Source organism: Rattus rattus, chromosome 1 (genome assembly GCF_011064425.1).
Source record: "Rattus rattus isolate New Zealand chromosome 1, Rrattus_CSIRO_v1, whole genome shotgun sequence".
Classification (NCBI taxonomy): domain Eukaryota; kingdom Metazoa; phylum Chordata; class Mammalia; order Rodentia; family Muridae; genus Rattus; species Rattus rattus.
In genome coordinates, this window is record NC_046154.1 from 89,974,601 (window position 1) to 89,989,490 (window position 14,890).

Here is a 14,890-nt window from a genome sequence, read left to right on the forward strand (position 1 = left end):
TGCCAGGCTCATGGGATGCCAACACTCCGCTCAGAGGAGGCAGTCTAAGTTGGGGTCTCAGCTCCTGTTTCTCTGGGTGAGAAATAGTAGAGGCTGGAACAGAGGCTGTAACCCCAGAGGCTGTCAAACTCTGGACAACTAGATGCCACTGGGAACCTCTAAGAGTTGGGAACAGGGGCTCCCATCCTCCTGTGCACCCGGATGCCGCTGGGAACCACAAGAAGTTGGAAATGGGGGCCCAGGGCAGGGGTAATCCGCCTTAGTTCAGAGTGAGTGTCAGGAACACAGACAGGCCTTCGACAGTACAACTAGGCAAGGCTCTGTAAGATGAAGGCCTCCCGTCCCCAGCAGTCCTTGATGAAGGAGACAGTCCTTGGTTGTCCAAACTGCCTTATTTACAGTGGATGAGGATGCAAATGGATTACACAGGGTGAACCAGAGATTAAATATCCTTTTGTAGAAAGGGATGCCTAGGAAGGGATGTTCATTGACTAAACACACGGTGCTCCTAGATACCTCATTAACATGGAGAACTCTAGGCTCTATGCTACATGAGAGGTTCTTATGGTTCTCTTAGCGGGGTATCATGATCATGTGCTCTAGAACAGCAATCTGGTCAGGAGCTAGTTCGAACTCCTGCCATTCTCAATTAAGAGTTTTATCGGGATTCTGAACTTTGAAAGTTCGTCTGTCTGATGGCATGGTCCACTGCCCCACAAAATCTACATGACATGTACTTCCTTCTGTGTTGCCATGGGACCTGGGAATTAGAGTAACTTAGAAGCAATGAGGTCTGGAGGGGAATACAGAAGGAGTGCTGACTTCACATTACTGCCATCCTACCACCACAGAGTCACCTTGCATATATTTAACACTTTGCTTTTGTAAAGTAGGCACCACCAAGAATATGTACCTAGAAATGGGGGTAGACCACAGAGCTATCTAAAGCCTGATTACCAGTGAACGACTTCTGCAGGAGCTAAGATCCTTCTGCAGTGGGTCCTAGCTGGAGTGCGGACACAGATGAAGGACGAGTGCTTTTCAACTATGGTCTTATGTTTGTATAGGAAGCAGACCAGACCTGCCTGGTGAACTGAGTTCAATTTCAACCCTGGTGATTCCACTGCAGACGAAGCTGGCAGAGTAGAGCCTTCATTTCCTCTCTATGGGTAAGGAGATTTTGTATAGCACAAGCAGCGTGTCTTTTAAAGAGGGCTTCTGGGTGAAGAGGCGGCTCAGTCAGAGAAATACTTGCTATGCAAGCATAGGGACCTGAGTCTGAGCCCGAGCATCCACATGAACAGCTGAGCATGGCACGGAATGCCTGCAACTCCAGCACTGGAGATGCAAAGACAAAGATACCTGGGAGTTTCTAGCTAGCCATTCTTTCCAAGACCACTGAGAGATCTCTCTCAAAAATGCAAGGTGCAGAGTGGTTGACAAAGATATCTGATGCTGCCCTCTGGCTCCCACATATACACATGAACACACACACACATTCTCACACATACACACACACATTCACACACACAAACTCACACACACTCACACATACACACACACACACGCACACACACACACACACACACACACACACACACACACACACACACACACACAACACACACCACACACTCACACACACTCTCACACACACACACACTCACACACACTCACTCACACACACACACACTCACTCACACACACTCACTCACACACACACACTCACACATACACACACACACACTCACAAAGACCACACAGCAGTTTAGACAGAACCAACCTGGACTTCCTGACCACAGAGAGTAATAAACAATTTCTAACAGATACAGGAAATTTCTATCCAAGGATCTCTATTTCCCATTCTTTTACCTCCTACAGCGGCCCACCAAACCCTGGCCTCAAAGATCTTCAGTTTATGCTGCTGGGACTGTGAGGAACCTGTCATTGAAAGCACTAAGGTTCCAAACCAAGAGATCCAGCCACCAAACTTCAGTAGGTATCAGACAAGAACACCCTGCCTGGCCTTCCTGAACCTCAGTTTAAAACCTTCCTCCTAAGACCCCAGATTTCCTCCTTTTTATATTTATTTTTATTTTTTGAGATAATTACACCATTTTCACCTTTCTTTTTGTCCCTTCAAACCCTCTCCATAGCCCTCCTTGTTCTCTTTCATATCCGTGGCCTTTTTTTTCATTGTTACCTATAAGTATGTACATATATTCCTAAATACGTAAGTAGAAACTGCTCAGTCTGCATTCTACTACTTCTATGTATGTTTTCAGGGTTAATCACTTGGTATTAAATACCTTTTGTAGAAAGGGATGCCTAGGAAGGGTTGTCTCAGGAAGACTTATTTCTCCAGTCCTCAGCATCCCCTAGTTGCCTATAGTTCTTAGTGCAGGGTCGAGGCTGTGGACTTTCCCCCATCACTTGGATATAGTTACTGGTGTCTTCTTTGTTCAGCCATGTTTGTGTAGTCATGTGGCAGAGACTTTATCGTGTAGCTTCTGACATTACTTGGAAACACAACCCCACAGCTAACCCCCTGAACTCTGTTTCTTAGAATCTTTTCATCCCATCTTCCGTGATGCTCCCTAGCCTCAGGTTCACGAGTGGTTTTTTTTTTTTTTTTTTTTTTATTAACTTGAATATTTCTTATATACATTTCTGGTGTTATTCCCTTTCCTGGTTTCCGGGCAAACATCCCCTCCCCTCCCTTCCTTATGGGTGTTCCTCTCACCCTCCCCCCCATTGCCCCTCCCCCAACTGTCTAGTTCACTGGGGGTTCAGTCTTAGCAGGACCCAGGGCTTCCCCTTCCACTGGTGCTCTTACTAGGATATTCATTGCTACCTATGAGGTCAGAGTCCAGGGTCAGTCCATGTATAGTCTTTAGGTAGTGGCTTAGTCCCTGGAAGCTCTGGTTGCTTGGCATTGTTGTACATATGGGGTCTCCAGCCCTTCAAGCTCTTCCAGTTCTTTCTCTGATTCCTTCAACGGGGTCCCATTCTCAGTTCAGTGGTTTGTTGCTGACATTAGTATTTGCTGTATTCTGGCTGTGTCTCTCAGGAAGCGATCTACACTTCTGCACTTCTTTCATCCATCTTGTCTAATTGGGTGGCTGTATATATATGGGCCACATGTGGGGCAAACTCTGAATGGGTGTTCCTTCAGTCTTTGTTTTAATCTTTGCCTCTCTCTTCCCTGCCAAGGGTATTCTTGTTCCCCTTTTAAAGAAGGAGTGAAGCATTCACATTTTGATCATCCGTCTTGAGTTTCATTTGTTCTAGGCATCTAGGGTAATTCAGGTATTTGGGCTAATAGCCACTTATCAATGAGTGCATACCATGTATGTCTTTCTGTGATTGGGTTAGCTCACTCAGGATGATATTTTCCAGTTCCAACCATTTGCCTACAAATTTCATAAACTCGTTGTTTTTGATAGCTGAGTAATATTCCATTGTGTAGATGTACCACATTTTCTGTATCCATTCCTCTGTTGAAGGGCATCTGGGTTCTTTCCAGCTTCTGGCTATTATAAATAAGGCTGCGATGAACATAGTGGAGCACGTGTCTTTTTTATATGTTGGGGCATCTTTTGGGTATATGCCCAAGAGAGGTATAGTTGGATCCTCAGGCAGTTTAATGTCCAATTTTCTGAGGAACCTCCAGACTGATTTCCAGAATGGTTGTACCAGTCTGCAATCCCACCAACAATGGAGGAGTGTTCCTCTTTCTCCACATCCTCGCCAGCATTTGCTGTCACCTGACTTTTTGATCTTAGCCATTCTCACTGGTGTGAGGTGAAATCTCAGGGTTGTTTTGATTTGCATTTCCCTGATGACTAAAGATTTTGAACATTTCTTTAGGTGTTTCTCAGCCATTCGCATTCCTCAGCTGTGAATTCTTTGTTTAGCTCTGAACCCCATTTTTAATAGGGTTATTTGTCTCCCTCTTCTAACTTTTTGAGTTCTTTGTATATTTTGGATATAAGGCCTCTATCTGTTGTAGGATTGGTAAAGATCTTTTCCCAATCTGTTGGTTGAAACCACAGTGTCCTTTGCCTTACAGAAGCTTTGCAGTTTATGAGATCCCATTTGTCGATTCTTGATCTTAGAGCATAAGCCATTGGTGTTTTGTTCAGAAATTTTTTCCAGTGCCCATGTGTTCCAGATGCTTCCTAGTTTTCTTCTATTAGTTTGAGTGTGTCTGGTTATAACTATTCTGTTCAACGTTTGAGTGAAAGAAAGTGCAAGCTAAAATGAGATGAAGGGGGTTGGGGATTTAGCTCAGTGGTAGAGCGCTTGCCTAGGGAAGCGCAAGGCCCTGGGTTCGGTCCCCAAAAAAAAAAAAAAAAAAAAAAAAAAAAAAAAAATGAGATGAAGGATAGGTAGCTAGTAACATACCCGACAGACAAGGGAGCTCAAGTTTGCTGGCTAAAGTGTGGACTGAGGTCTTGCATCACCTGAGAGATTCTTGGAAGGCATCCTTAGGGCTGAGGATGTAGCTCTGTTGATAAGAGGGCTTGCTTAGCAAGCCTGAAATCCTAGGTCCAATGCTAACACCACGTTAAAAGCAAACAGAGTGAGGTGACACATATCTATAAACTTGGGAGGTGGAGTAGGGAGATGAGAGGTTCAAGACCATCCTCCACTACTTAGTGAGCTGTAGATCAGCTCAGGTTATATGAGACCCTGCCTCGAAATAAAATAAAGTGCATCTCCGAACCTTGTTGCTGACCTGTTCAATCAGAAGCTGTGTTTTGGCATGGTCTCTAGGTAAATCTGGATACACTTTGTAATTTAAGGAACAAGGCTAATGGCATATAAGATGACATTGAAGTTCTCTGCCTTTGGATCTGACACACCTCTTTGAGTCTCAGTTCTGTCACAGGGGTTGAACAAGTCACCTAATCTGTCTGTGCCTCAGCTATCCAATCCTGTAAAATGGGAATATACACTTTATAATAATACACTTGAGGAATCAGAGGAGTGGTGATAGAGTAGGAATGGGTGAGCATGGGAAGACTAGAATAAAATCTTCTGCTAAGAAGCCTTGAAGTTCTGACGGCTTACAAAATGAATGTGTATTTCTTCCTCACTGAAGTCCAGAGCACACCACCATTCCTTCTCATCTCATCCTCTGAAATAAGAGACCCCCCATGATTCTGTATCACGGAAGGAGAGGAAAATAGAGAAGGTATCTCAGCCCCCAGTTTGTAACACAGACTTCTTTAGTGGCCTAGGACAGAAAAGACAGGGATCAAATCCAGTGATGTCCAAGGGGAAAAAAGGATTATCATCAAAAGTAGGCAAAGCTAAGACTCGCTGGGACACAGTAAGACAGAGGTATGGTGGAAATCTGTCACAGTCCTACTGTCAGATGAAATGAAACAAGAGGCAGAGGCGAATCCTCTTGGTAGGAACATACGGAAGCCCATGGGAGCTTTTAAAATGCTTCTGAAAATAGTTTCATGCTAAAAATGAAGATCAAAACCTTAAAAATGCAACCTCCCTTTCCTAAGAGTGACAGTGTTCAATCTCTGATTCGGCAGCATGTGGGCAGCACTGTTCAACTCTAGGTGAGTCCCCCACCATGCCTCGGTGGGCTTCGGACAAGCATCTCTCAACCTGCACTGCAGCTCTGAGGTGGGCACTATCATCCAAAACAACTGTGCCGTAAGCAGAGTCAGTTCACTCATTATACAGCCAGGGACAAAGCTGTCACACCTGCCCCAGAGGGCTTAGCCTGTCTCAGATGTTCTGTTACCGTTCTGGAAGTACATAAAGGCTCTCACATAATGCATCCCTATCTTAATAGGAGTAAAACTTGAAGGAAAATGTCTACACACACACTAGTCAATTGGTTAAACAAGTCTCTTTTTTTTAGAATTATTTATTTTATGTGTAGGAGTACACTGTAGCTGTCTTCAGACACACAAGAAAAGGGAATCAGATCCCATTACAGATGGTTGTGAGCCACCATGAGGTTGCTGGGAATTGAACTCAGGACCTCTGGAAGAGCAGCCAGTGAGCCACTCTCCAATGCCAACAAGTCTCGACTTATCCATAAAGGTGAATACTATACAACTACTACTTTTTAATGTACTGACATGGGGAAAATGTATATAATGTATATGAAGGAAATGAACCACGTACATAGGACAGGCAATCCAATAAGCTACGGTAAAAATATGCTTAAGGAAAAACTGTGTCTGGGAGGAGAGGAGTTGGAAGCATTTTTCCTTTTTGAAACAGATACATGTTGCATTTAAAAGTAAGAAACAAGAAAAAGTTGATGCTTTAAAAAAATACATATTTTTAGGGCAGGCGAGATTACTCGGTGGTTATGAGCACTGGCTGCTCTTCCAGAAGACCCAGCTTCAAGTCTCATTACACACATAACAGCTTACAACTGTTTGTAATCCAGTTGCAGGACTCTGACAGCCTCAAAACAGATATACATGCAGGCTAAACACCGTTGTGCATAAAATACATGAATAAATAAACCATTTTTTAAAAATATGTATTTTTTAAGTTCAGCATCTGTTCAAAGAAGAAATAGATTCAGATTTTCCCCTATCCCATAATATCCACCATTCACCTATGTGGTGCTTCAGTTGGTTCAATACCCTCACTTCTATGATTGGCTCAGCCTTCCCACACGACTCCCATGGAATTCTCTTGTCAGATTTGCTGAAGACTGAGAAGAATGAGCTATGCAAACAAAACCTCAAGGGAACTAAGGCACAGTCCTTTGCTGGCCAAGAAAAGAACTTCACCTCCGCCAGCAATGATTATGAAGGTGAGTCCCCAAAAGAGGTCTTGCTAGTGACCTCTGGGAAAGGGGGCTCTGTCCTGATGACCAGGTCCTAAGGGTATGTGAGCCGGCTGTGTTCACACTCCAGAAGATGCTGTGGAGGCCACAGAGTCTGAGTCTAGCCATTCTTTTCCAAGTTAGGCACTACATTAGAAGGAGCTGGTCTGGAAGGAAAGACATTCCACGACCATGCACTCGTACTCTTATGGGCACCATGCTGTGGTCTTGATTCTGTATTTCGTGTGAGTCTACTTAATTCCTACTTTGGAGGCTACACACTGAGTTCTAGAGTGGCAGGTCCACACTGGTACTGGTCTCTGTTTCCCCAAAACCAACCGGGTACACGTCAAATGAGCAATAAGTTAAAATGCTAGTGGGCTGAGCAGAGCTCACTTGGGCTGACATGTCTCTGGGTCACAGAAGAACAAATGTCCAACCTTGAACAATGGCACAACCATAAGAAAAAAGATAGCCATATTGAGGGAAATTCATCCTGGACCCAGATGGTCTGATGCAGCCTCTACTCTCAAGGGGCCGTCGATAGACAAGGATCACTTAGACCTTCTCACTGTAGAACTTACCTATAGGTCAAGCCCCTGCCGCAAACATGAGTCCATTGAAGGGTAAATTCTCCTACAAGAGCACACATACCTATTCTATTTAAATGGAGGGCAAGGAGCTGAGCTCCTCTCTGGTTCATCCATGATCAAGTAGATTAAGATCCACACTGGGAAGGGGACTTGGCAGCAGCCTACCAGGGGACACCATCTAAGCCAGGATGGGCCCAAGTGTCCTGTGTTCCTAGGTCTTGTGCTTCGCAAGACATTCTGTTGCCAGTGGCTCTACCACGCAGAGCGATACCAGGCCCACTAACTAAGCTGCAGAGGGCCTGGGCGCCCGTGGAACTCATGCAGTTCATCCAACTCTAGCTCAAAGGCCTTCACCAAACAACATGCTTTCCTTCTTTCAGAGCTGACTGCATACAATATACAAAAAGGATACCCTAAAAAAAATCTAAACCGCTACTACCAGGAACACTGGGCCTTCCAACCGTGCATCATCGGGAGACCCTGAGGGTTCTAGTGGCACCACACGGGCTCTGAGCTGTGCAGCTGCTGGAGGGTCTCCATGAGGATGAAGAAGGCAGTGGACAGGAGTCATGAAGACTGATTCAGAAACTCCACCGCAAGGAGGGAAGAGGTCTGAGCCATCCCTGTGCCACCAGCATGAGTCACCCCAGCTTCTGACAGCCAGGGAGGGGGGCTGCCTGCAATTAAAGTCCTTGTTTGCATCAGAGGACATGTCTCTCCTCTCTGGTCCTTCTCATATTTTTCTTTTATTGGATATTTTTTATTTAAATTTAAAATGTATTCCCTTTCCTGAACATAAGCCCCCTATCCCATCCCCCTCCCCTTCTATAAGGGTGTTCTCCTCCCCATCCACCCTCCCTCCCTGCCCCCCCTGCCAACATACCCCTACACTGGTGGTCCAACCTTGGCAAGACCAAGGGCTTCTCCTCCCACTAGTGCCCAACAAGGCCATCCTCTGCTACATATGCAGTTGGAGCCATGGGTCAATCCACACATAGTCTTTGGGTAGTAGTTTAGTCCCTCAGAGCTCCAGTTGGTTGGCATTGTTGTTCTTGTGGGGTTGCAAGTCCCTCCAGCCCTTTTAATCCTTATAGTTATCAGTTCTTATGTTGTCACTTCTAAATAACTTACAAAAGATTCAACTTTGTGAGTAACTTTTGAAATAATTTCAAACGTACAAGAAAGTTGTCTCAATAGGAAAATAATTAGGGGAAAAAGGGGAAAGAAAAACTATTCTCATACTATACCATATTTATATTTTTTTTTCTGTGAATGGTCTGAGAGTAAGCATCTTGCCCTTTTGCCTAAATCCTTCATAGAGCACTTCTTATAGGCAAGAACATCCTCCTTTAATTCCAGCAAGTACCAAACACTAAAACATCTCCTACTAAAACAAAGTCCAAAGTCCATCAATTGTCCCAAAATGCCCCCTAGCCTATTCTCCCAGGGCTACGAGTTCCACGCAGTCCTTATGAGTTTCACACATTTCAAAGATTCAGGCACAAGTGTCTCTCAGTTCAAAATGCTCTGATATTTTTATTGAATCAGAGTCAAGCTTCCCATCTGGAGTCCTCCCCAGTAGTTGGCACCAGCAGGCACTGGGCACACAGAATCCCACAAGACTGAAAATTCACATTGCTTGCCATAAAGATTCGGTGTGGAGCTCAGTGACAGGCCACTGAGCCAGTGTGTAGAGGCCTTGGAGTTGATTAAAACTAAAGTCACTTGTTTGATTCAGTTCCTCCTATCAAGTTCTTCCACTTTATTGGTCTGTAATTTTTCTTTCCAAACGATTTATTAGTTTGCCTTTGTTAACTTTTGTTCTCTAGTGTGGTTTCTGGGTTTAATCTTAGACAGTCTTTATTACTGTTGTAGTATTTGTCTTTTAATTTTTGTTACATTCAATTGTTTGTTTAATGGGAGGGGCCATGCTAGGATCTACAAGTGGAGGTCAGAATACAACTTGCAAGAGTCAGTTCTCTCCTTCCGTGATGGGTCAGGGATTGAACTCAAGCGGTCAGGCTGGGTAGCAAGCATCACTTTTACCTCCTGAGCCATCTAATCGGTCATACTCTTCTTGCTTCTTGCCCTGGGGATTTTTTTCATTCATTCCTCATAGAAGTATTTAAAGTATGTGGTGGGCCCTTCATCCAAGGATGTCTTTCCTGTTTCCTGGAACGTGTGAGCATGTTCCTTCACATCATAGATGAGGATTACAGCATAGAAAGACTGCTAATGTGCAAAGCCTTTGGGTGAAGACGATCTAAGTTATCTAATGGACCTAGTCCAGTCAATAGGGACTGTCTTCTAGCACCTCTGAGCATGTCCCTGACCCAGCAGAAGCCAGGACAGAATGAGAAGTGTCAACAGCAAGTGATACAGATACTCTCTGCCAGGCTGACAAAGAACTAGAACAAAAGAGCAGACAGTGCCTAACCTGATAAAATGCCCAGCCTCTGACTCTGTGTGCCTCAGTTTCCTAATTTGTAATATGAGTACGGCAATAGTGTCTACTGGAGCACGAGGCAATCCTGAGCCTGAATTCCCCTCCCTGATGTATCTGCTTCACTGCACTGTTCTGACTGGCTTTTTCAGGATGGCATGACTTTGGGTCATAAAAGGACAGATGTCCAACCTAGCACAGTGGCGCAGACACAGAGATGAAAGGTAGCCTTGTTAAGAAGAGTCCAGGTGGCCTTGCACAGCAAACTGAGCAGGTGGGCCAGTGGCCAAGACTTAGACTTGTGTTTACATAGTATATCTAGCTCTCTCAGAAGAAGAATACATCCTAGCTAGCCTACTAATCCAAAGACAAAAGATACCCCTTCCAACAACCTTACACTGCGGACAGTGGAACGAACCACTGCAGAGAACTTAGCAGGCAGCCTCCCTCCACCTTGCCTTATGGTCCAGTTCAGAACCCCTGTCATCAACATTCCCCAGTACCCAGCTCTGTGACATCACAATCTTCTGCCCACACAGCCAGCAGGTGACAGAAGCTTAAAGGTAAGAGAGGGGGTGAACTTTCTACACAAAAGGAATGACAATGTCCCCACACTCCTGTACACCAATGTACTTGCCACCAATGCAGACATTAGCTCTTGGGGCCTGTACCACTGTTTTCCCTTTTGGCTCCTGGCTTCCCACCTATGCTAGATGACCCCAAAGGATTCCCCAACCCTAGAAGCCTATTGGCTTGACCTAAACAGTGACCTTGTTTCACCTGGTCAATGTGGTGTGGGGTCTCTAAAGACATCAAGCTCACAGTCTATTGCAGACAAGACAAAGGGTCTTCTCTTTGGCCTCTACATCCAACTAAGAGGGACGTAGGTGGTGCAAAAAACAGGTCATATGTCCCTTGTGTCGCCATCTTTTGGTGACATATGTACTTACTGTGTACAAGATGCCATGCTAAGTACTTTGGAACTGCGTGCCCCACAATCTTCACATCATTGGGCACAGGTTTTATCACCCCATTGCTCAGAGAGGTAAGCTGAGCTTCAAGAAAACTGCTCTAGATCCCACAGCTAGGTGTTATAGAAATTAATATCCTATGTCCACTTAAGTAAAAAGTGTGTATGCTTAACCAGGATGTTACTCTGAGTCTTCAGGGGGAGCCTTGCTATGAAAGTTCCCCACCATCAGTTTTCAGAGGACCATGTTCTGAAATGGAATGAGAGTAATGGAAGAGAAAGTGAAGCCACTGAAGTCCTGCTGTTCCTCTTGGCTGTGACACCTGGACAAGTCACAAGTCTAAGCCTGGGTTCCCCCTGAAAACAGTGGGATACGATGCTGCATCACATACACAGAAGAGACAAATGAAAAACAAGCCTCAGATGTCAAAGGACCTGCCCTAGATGATCAATGGACGTCAGTATGCCTGGCACTGAGACTGATTCTCTTCCCATTAACTTGAATGGCAAAGACATAAATGAGGCTGGAGTAAAAACCCACTGGCCGAAGGAAGACTGGAAAGGACTGAGTGTCACTCAACAGAGAAGGTCCAGGCATTAATTCAGCATGGAGTAGACACCCACTCTTGCCCTGAGTTATGGTATGACCAGGGATCCAAAGGTCATGTTGATTTATCCCCGTCTCTGAGAGCAGAAACATCACTCCTGTTCACTGCAGGATTCTCGGGACTTTACGCAGGACTTGGCACCAGTAAATCCTCCATAAATATTTGTCTGCAAGTACCCATGGATTCTTTGCCTGCTTTTGCACAGGACCAGAGCAGGATAAATCCAAGTTCGTTTATTCCACCAATGTCCATGAAACTAGGCACAATGGGAGCCACACTCAGAATACCACAGGCCTTTGCAGAGGGCCTGAGCTCATACAAATGACTAAATTCTAGGTGAGGCTAGAATACAATAAAGAAGTGAGCAGTGGAACAAGAGTCCCGACAGTGAAAGAAGTAAGGTGAGCAGGCCAGACAGGGTTAGAGAAGGTAGCCTGTAAACAAAACAAAGGCTTGAAGTGCTAGGGAGGTTGGGAAGGGGAGGGAGCACTGCCCTGTGGACATTTGCTGACAGAACATGAAGCAGGACAAGAAGAGCAAGTGTTCCTGCCTGCTGGGACTGAGGGGAAGGGAAAGAGGAGGAGACAGCCCTGGTCAGATAGGTAAAGGCAAGGTGAAGGCACTTACTTCTCCAGAAGAGACCCAGGGAAGGACAGGTTCTTACCCTGTGTGGTACAGGAGGCTGTTCTATTTTGTTTTTTCTATTGTCATGAGAAACAACCACAAGCAAAAGCAATCTGGGGAGAAAACAGTTTATTTTAGTTTACAGATTTACATTTCATCCTCAAGGGAAATCAAGGTAGGAGGACCTCTTTGGGGACAACTGAAGCCAGAAATATGGAGAGCTGCTGCTTACTGGATTGCTTCCCCCCACTTTAGTTGGGCTAGCTTTCTTTCACAACCCAGGATCACCTCTCCAAGGATGGCACTGCACACACATTTGCTGGACCCTCCTACACCAACTATCAGTCAAGAAAATGCCCCAACAGTTGGCCTGCAGGCCAGTCTGATGGGAACGATTCCTTAATGTTCTGTGTTCCCAAGTATGTCAAATTGACAGCCATCACTGGAGGTACTAGCAGGTTGTGTGGGCAGAAGTGACATACTCTGACTCATTCAAAGAAAACCAACTGGAAGGAGCAAGAGCAGCCAATGCAGTAACCCAGGGAGTGAGGTGAGAGGGGTAGGGAGACGGGAAAGGTAGGTGAGAAGCCAGAGCCAGAGCCCAGCAGTGATACCAGAGAATAGACCTAGTGTGCTGTGATTGACATTCAACAACTACATCAGAAATTTCCAAAGTGGATCCTGTGATATCATGGGCCTGCCCCTTTAAGATTCTGGTCACCCAGAGGCCACATCCCATAGCTTGAAATCAGGACTGTCCACCCCTACACTCTCAATCTCCACCCCTTACCTCCATCACTGTGGAGACAGAGAATTAAGAAGTCCCACTGTGCCTAATAGCCTCTAATTTCTAGTCTTGCCTGCTACCTGGTACCTCAATGTGTTTTGTTACATAGGCATAGACTATGTTGACTTCACTTTCACACAGTGTGATCCTTCCTGCTACCCCCAAAAGGATAGAAAGTCAGTTATTGGACTTTTCCCTGAATTGTCTCTGGGCCTCCCTGCATCACATTGTCCATGGTGGCGTGCTCTCTCTCTCTCTCTCTCTCTCTCTCTGATATTGTTCTCAATGGAGCTTCTTCCCAGATTTTAAAAGGAAGCCTCTCTCTCTCCTTTAAAGACCTATCATGCAGTATCTGACAGAATCTCTGTGCCTTTCTAATGTTCTCCCACATCAAGGCTCAATAGTAGACCACATGGTCTTGAAGCCATCTCTCCTAATACAGTCCACTCATGAAGGTGTTTTCACACCAGTTCTTTTCCTAAACCAGCCAACCTGTCTGTCATCCTTTTTCTCTAACACGGCTTGATCACAGACAAGAGGGATCTAGAACAGGACATGACAGAGAGAGGGGAGACTGAAAATAAGCTAGAGTTACAACCTTGGGACATCAGAGCCTTGGGAAGATGATATAGTTAACCAGCTATGTTGCTGGTGTGACCCTTAGTTCAGAGACAGGGATGAGCTAGCCCTCAGACACATAGCAATTAACAGTGAGGCAAGGACTCTGTGAGCTTCACAATCCTGCTCCCTTGAACCTAGGCCCAATTGGAATAAAATGAAATGAAGGAGGGCATGAGAAAAGGGGACAGTGGGCAGAGGGACTGATCATGAGCACCCATCGTCACCACCACAGTTACGATGGACAAGGAAACTGGTGTTCCTCTGGATTAAACTGTTTTTCTTGCTTTTCTGATGAGAAATGAAGTCTCAGATACCACAGGCCCACCCAGCGCACACCCTTCAAAAGCAGGAGATAACTCTCCTAAAAACCTGTGCACAGTCAGCATGCACTAAAGTTCTCTGTCCTCTGATCTGGCAAAATGAACAGACACGTGGCACCTAGAGTCCTGGCTCATTCAGGAAAGAGCCCAGCCAGTGAGCTGTAAGGAACACCACCCCCATCACCACCCGCTGACTGAAGGAGGAGCACCAGAGTACAGTCTTGTCACCCTTCTACAGACAGGTGAACTTTGGAGAGTGAAGAAGGGTGACCGGCCCTCAGAGTGGAGGAACTGGACAGTTGGAGTTGCTTCAGGAGGCCACAGGAAACCAAAGAGCCCAGGTGCCAGTGGCTGGGTGGGGGCACCAGTGTGACCCACTGCTTAAACAACAATGGGCTCCTGGAGTTGGAGCTGCACAGCCAGGTACCCAATACCTTTTCCTCTTTCCAACACCGCCAAAGCATGGCATCCAACATCTTCTGTTGCTGTTACAAGGGCAGTGATTCAACTAGCAACAGTACCAGTCACCTCTCTTCAAGAGTGGCCCAACAGAATCACCCACTGTGGGGCAGATGCTTCATGACACCAGACAGAAGAACTGGTAAGCTTGAAGAAGGCTCAAAAACCCTGGGTAAATCTCATAACTGAGGATGGCAGGTGTTAGAACCAGATCCCTGCCAGGCTCTACCTGTCCTGGAACATGTAACCATGACACCCCCACTAAGAGGACCGTGACAACGAGTCACATAGCATAAAAACCTAGAGTTCTCCATGCTAATGAGGTATCTAGATAGGCTCTGAGATTATAGCCAATGAGTTTCCCTTCCTGGGCATCACTTCCTACAAAAGGTATCTAATCCCTGGTTCACCCCGTGTGAGATGTAGTCATTCACATCTGCCATGAATAAAGCAGTTTGGACAAGCAAGGACTATCTTCCATCAAGGATCACCACAGGGGAGGCCTTCATTGTAAAAAGCCTCACCTAAACTCCCAAAGACCTCTCTTCCAGGCCCTCTGTACTTTTGGCACTCACTTGGAACCAAACTGGACCCCCCTCCCATCCTGGGCTCAGCCATCCCTTCCTGACTGTGCATAGGGGAAGCATG

General features: G+C 45.7%; 1 protein-coding gene across 1 annotated transcript; it reads left to right on the plus strand.

Moving 5' to 3' along the window:
• The first annotated feature begins 1,071 nt into the window (after positions 1-1,071).
• Positions 1,072-8,116, plus strand: Tex48 (testis expressed 48). Its single transcript, XM_032889659.1, has 4 exons — positions 1,072-1,169; positions 1,882-1,995; positions 6,692-6,805; positions 7,791-8,116. Exons 1-4 carry the CDS (start codon positions 1,166-1,168, stop codon positions 7,892-7,894), a joined length of 336 nt encoding a protein of 111 aa, XP_032745550.1. The 5' UTR covers positions 1,072-1,165; the 3' UTR covers positions 7,895-8,116.
• The last annotated feature ends 6,774 nt before the right edge of the window (positions 8,117-14,890 follow it).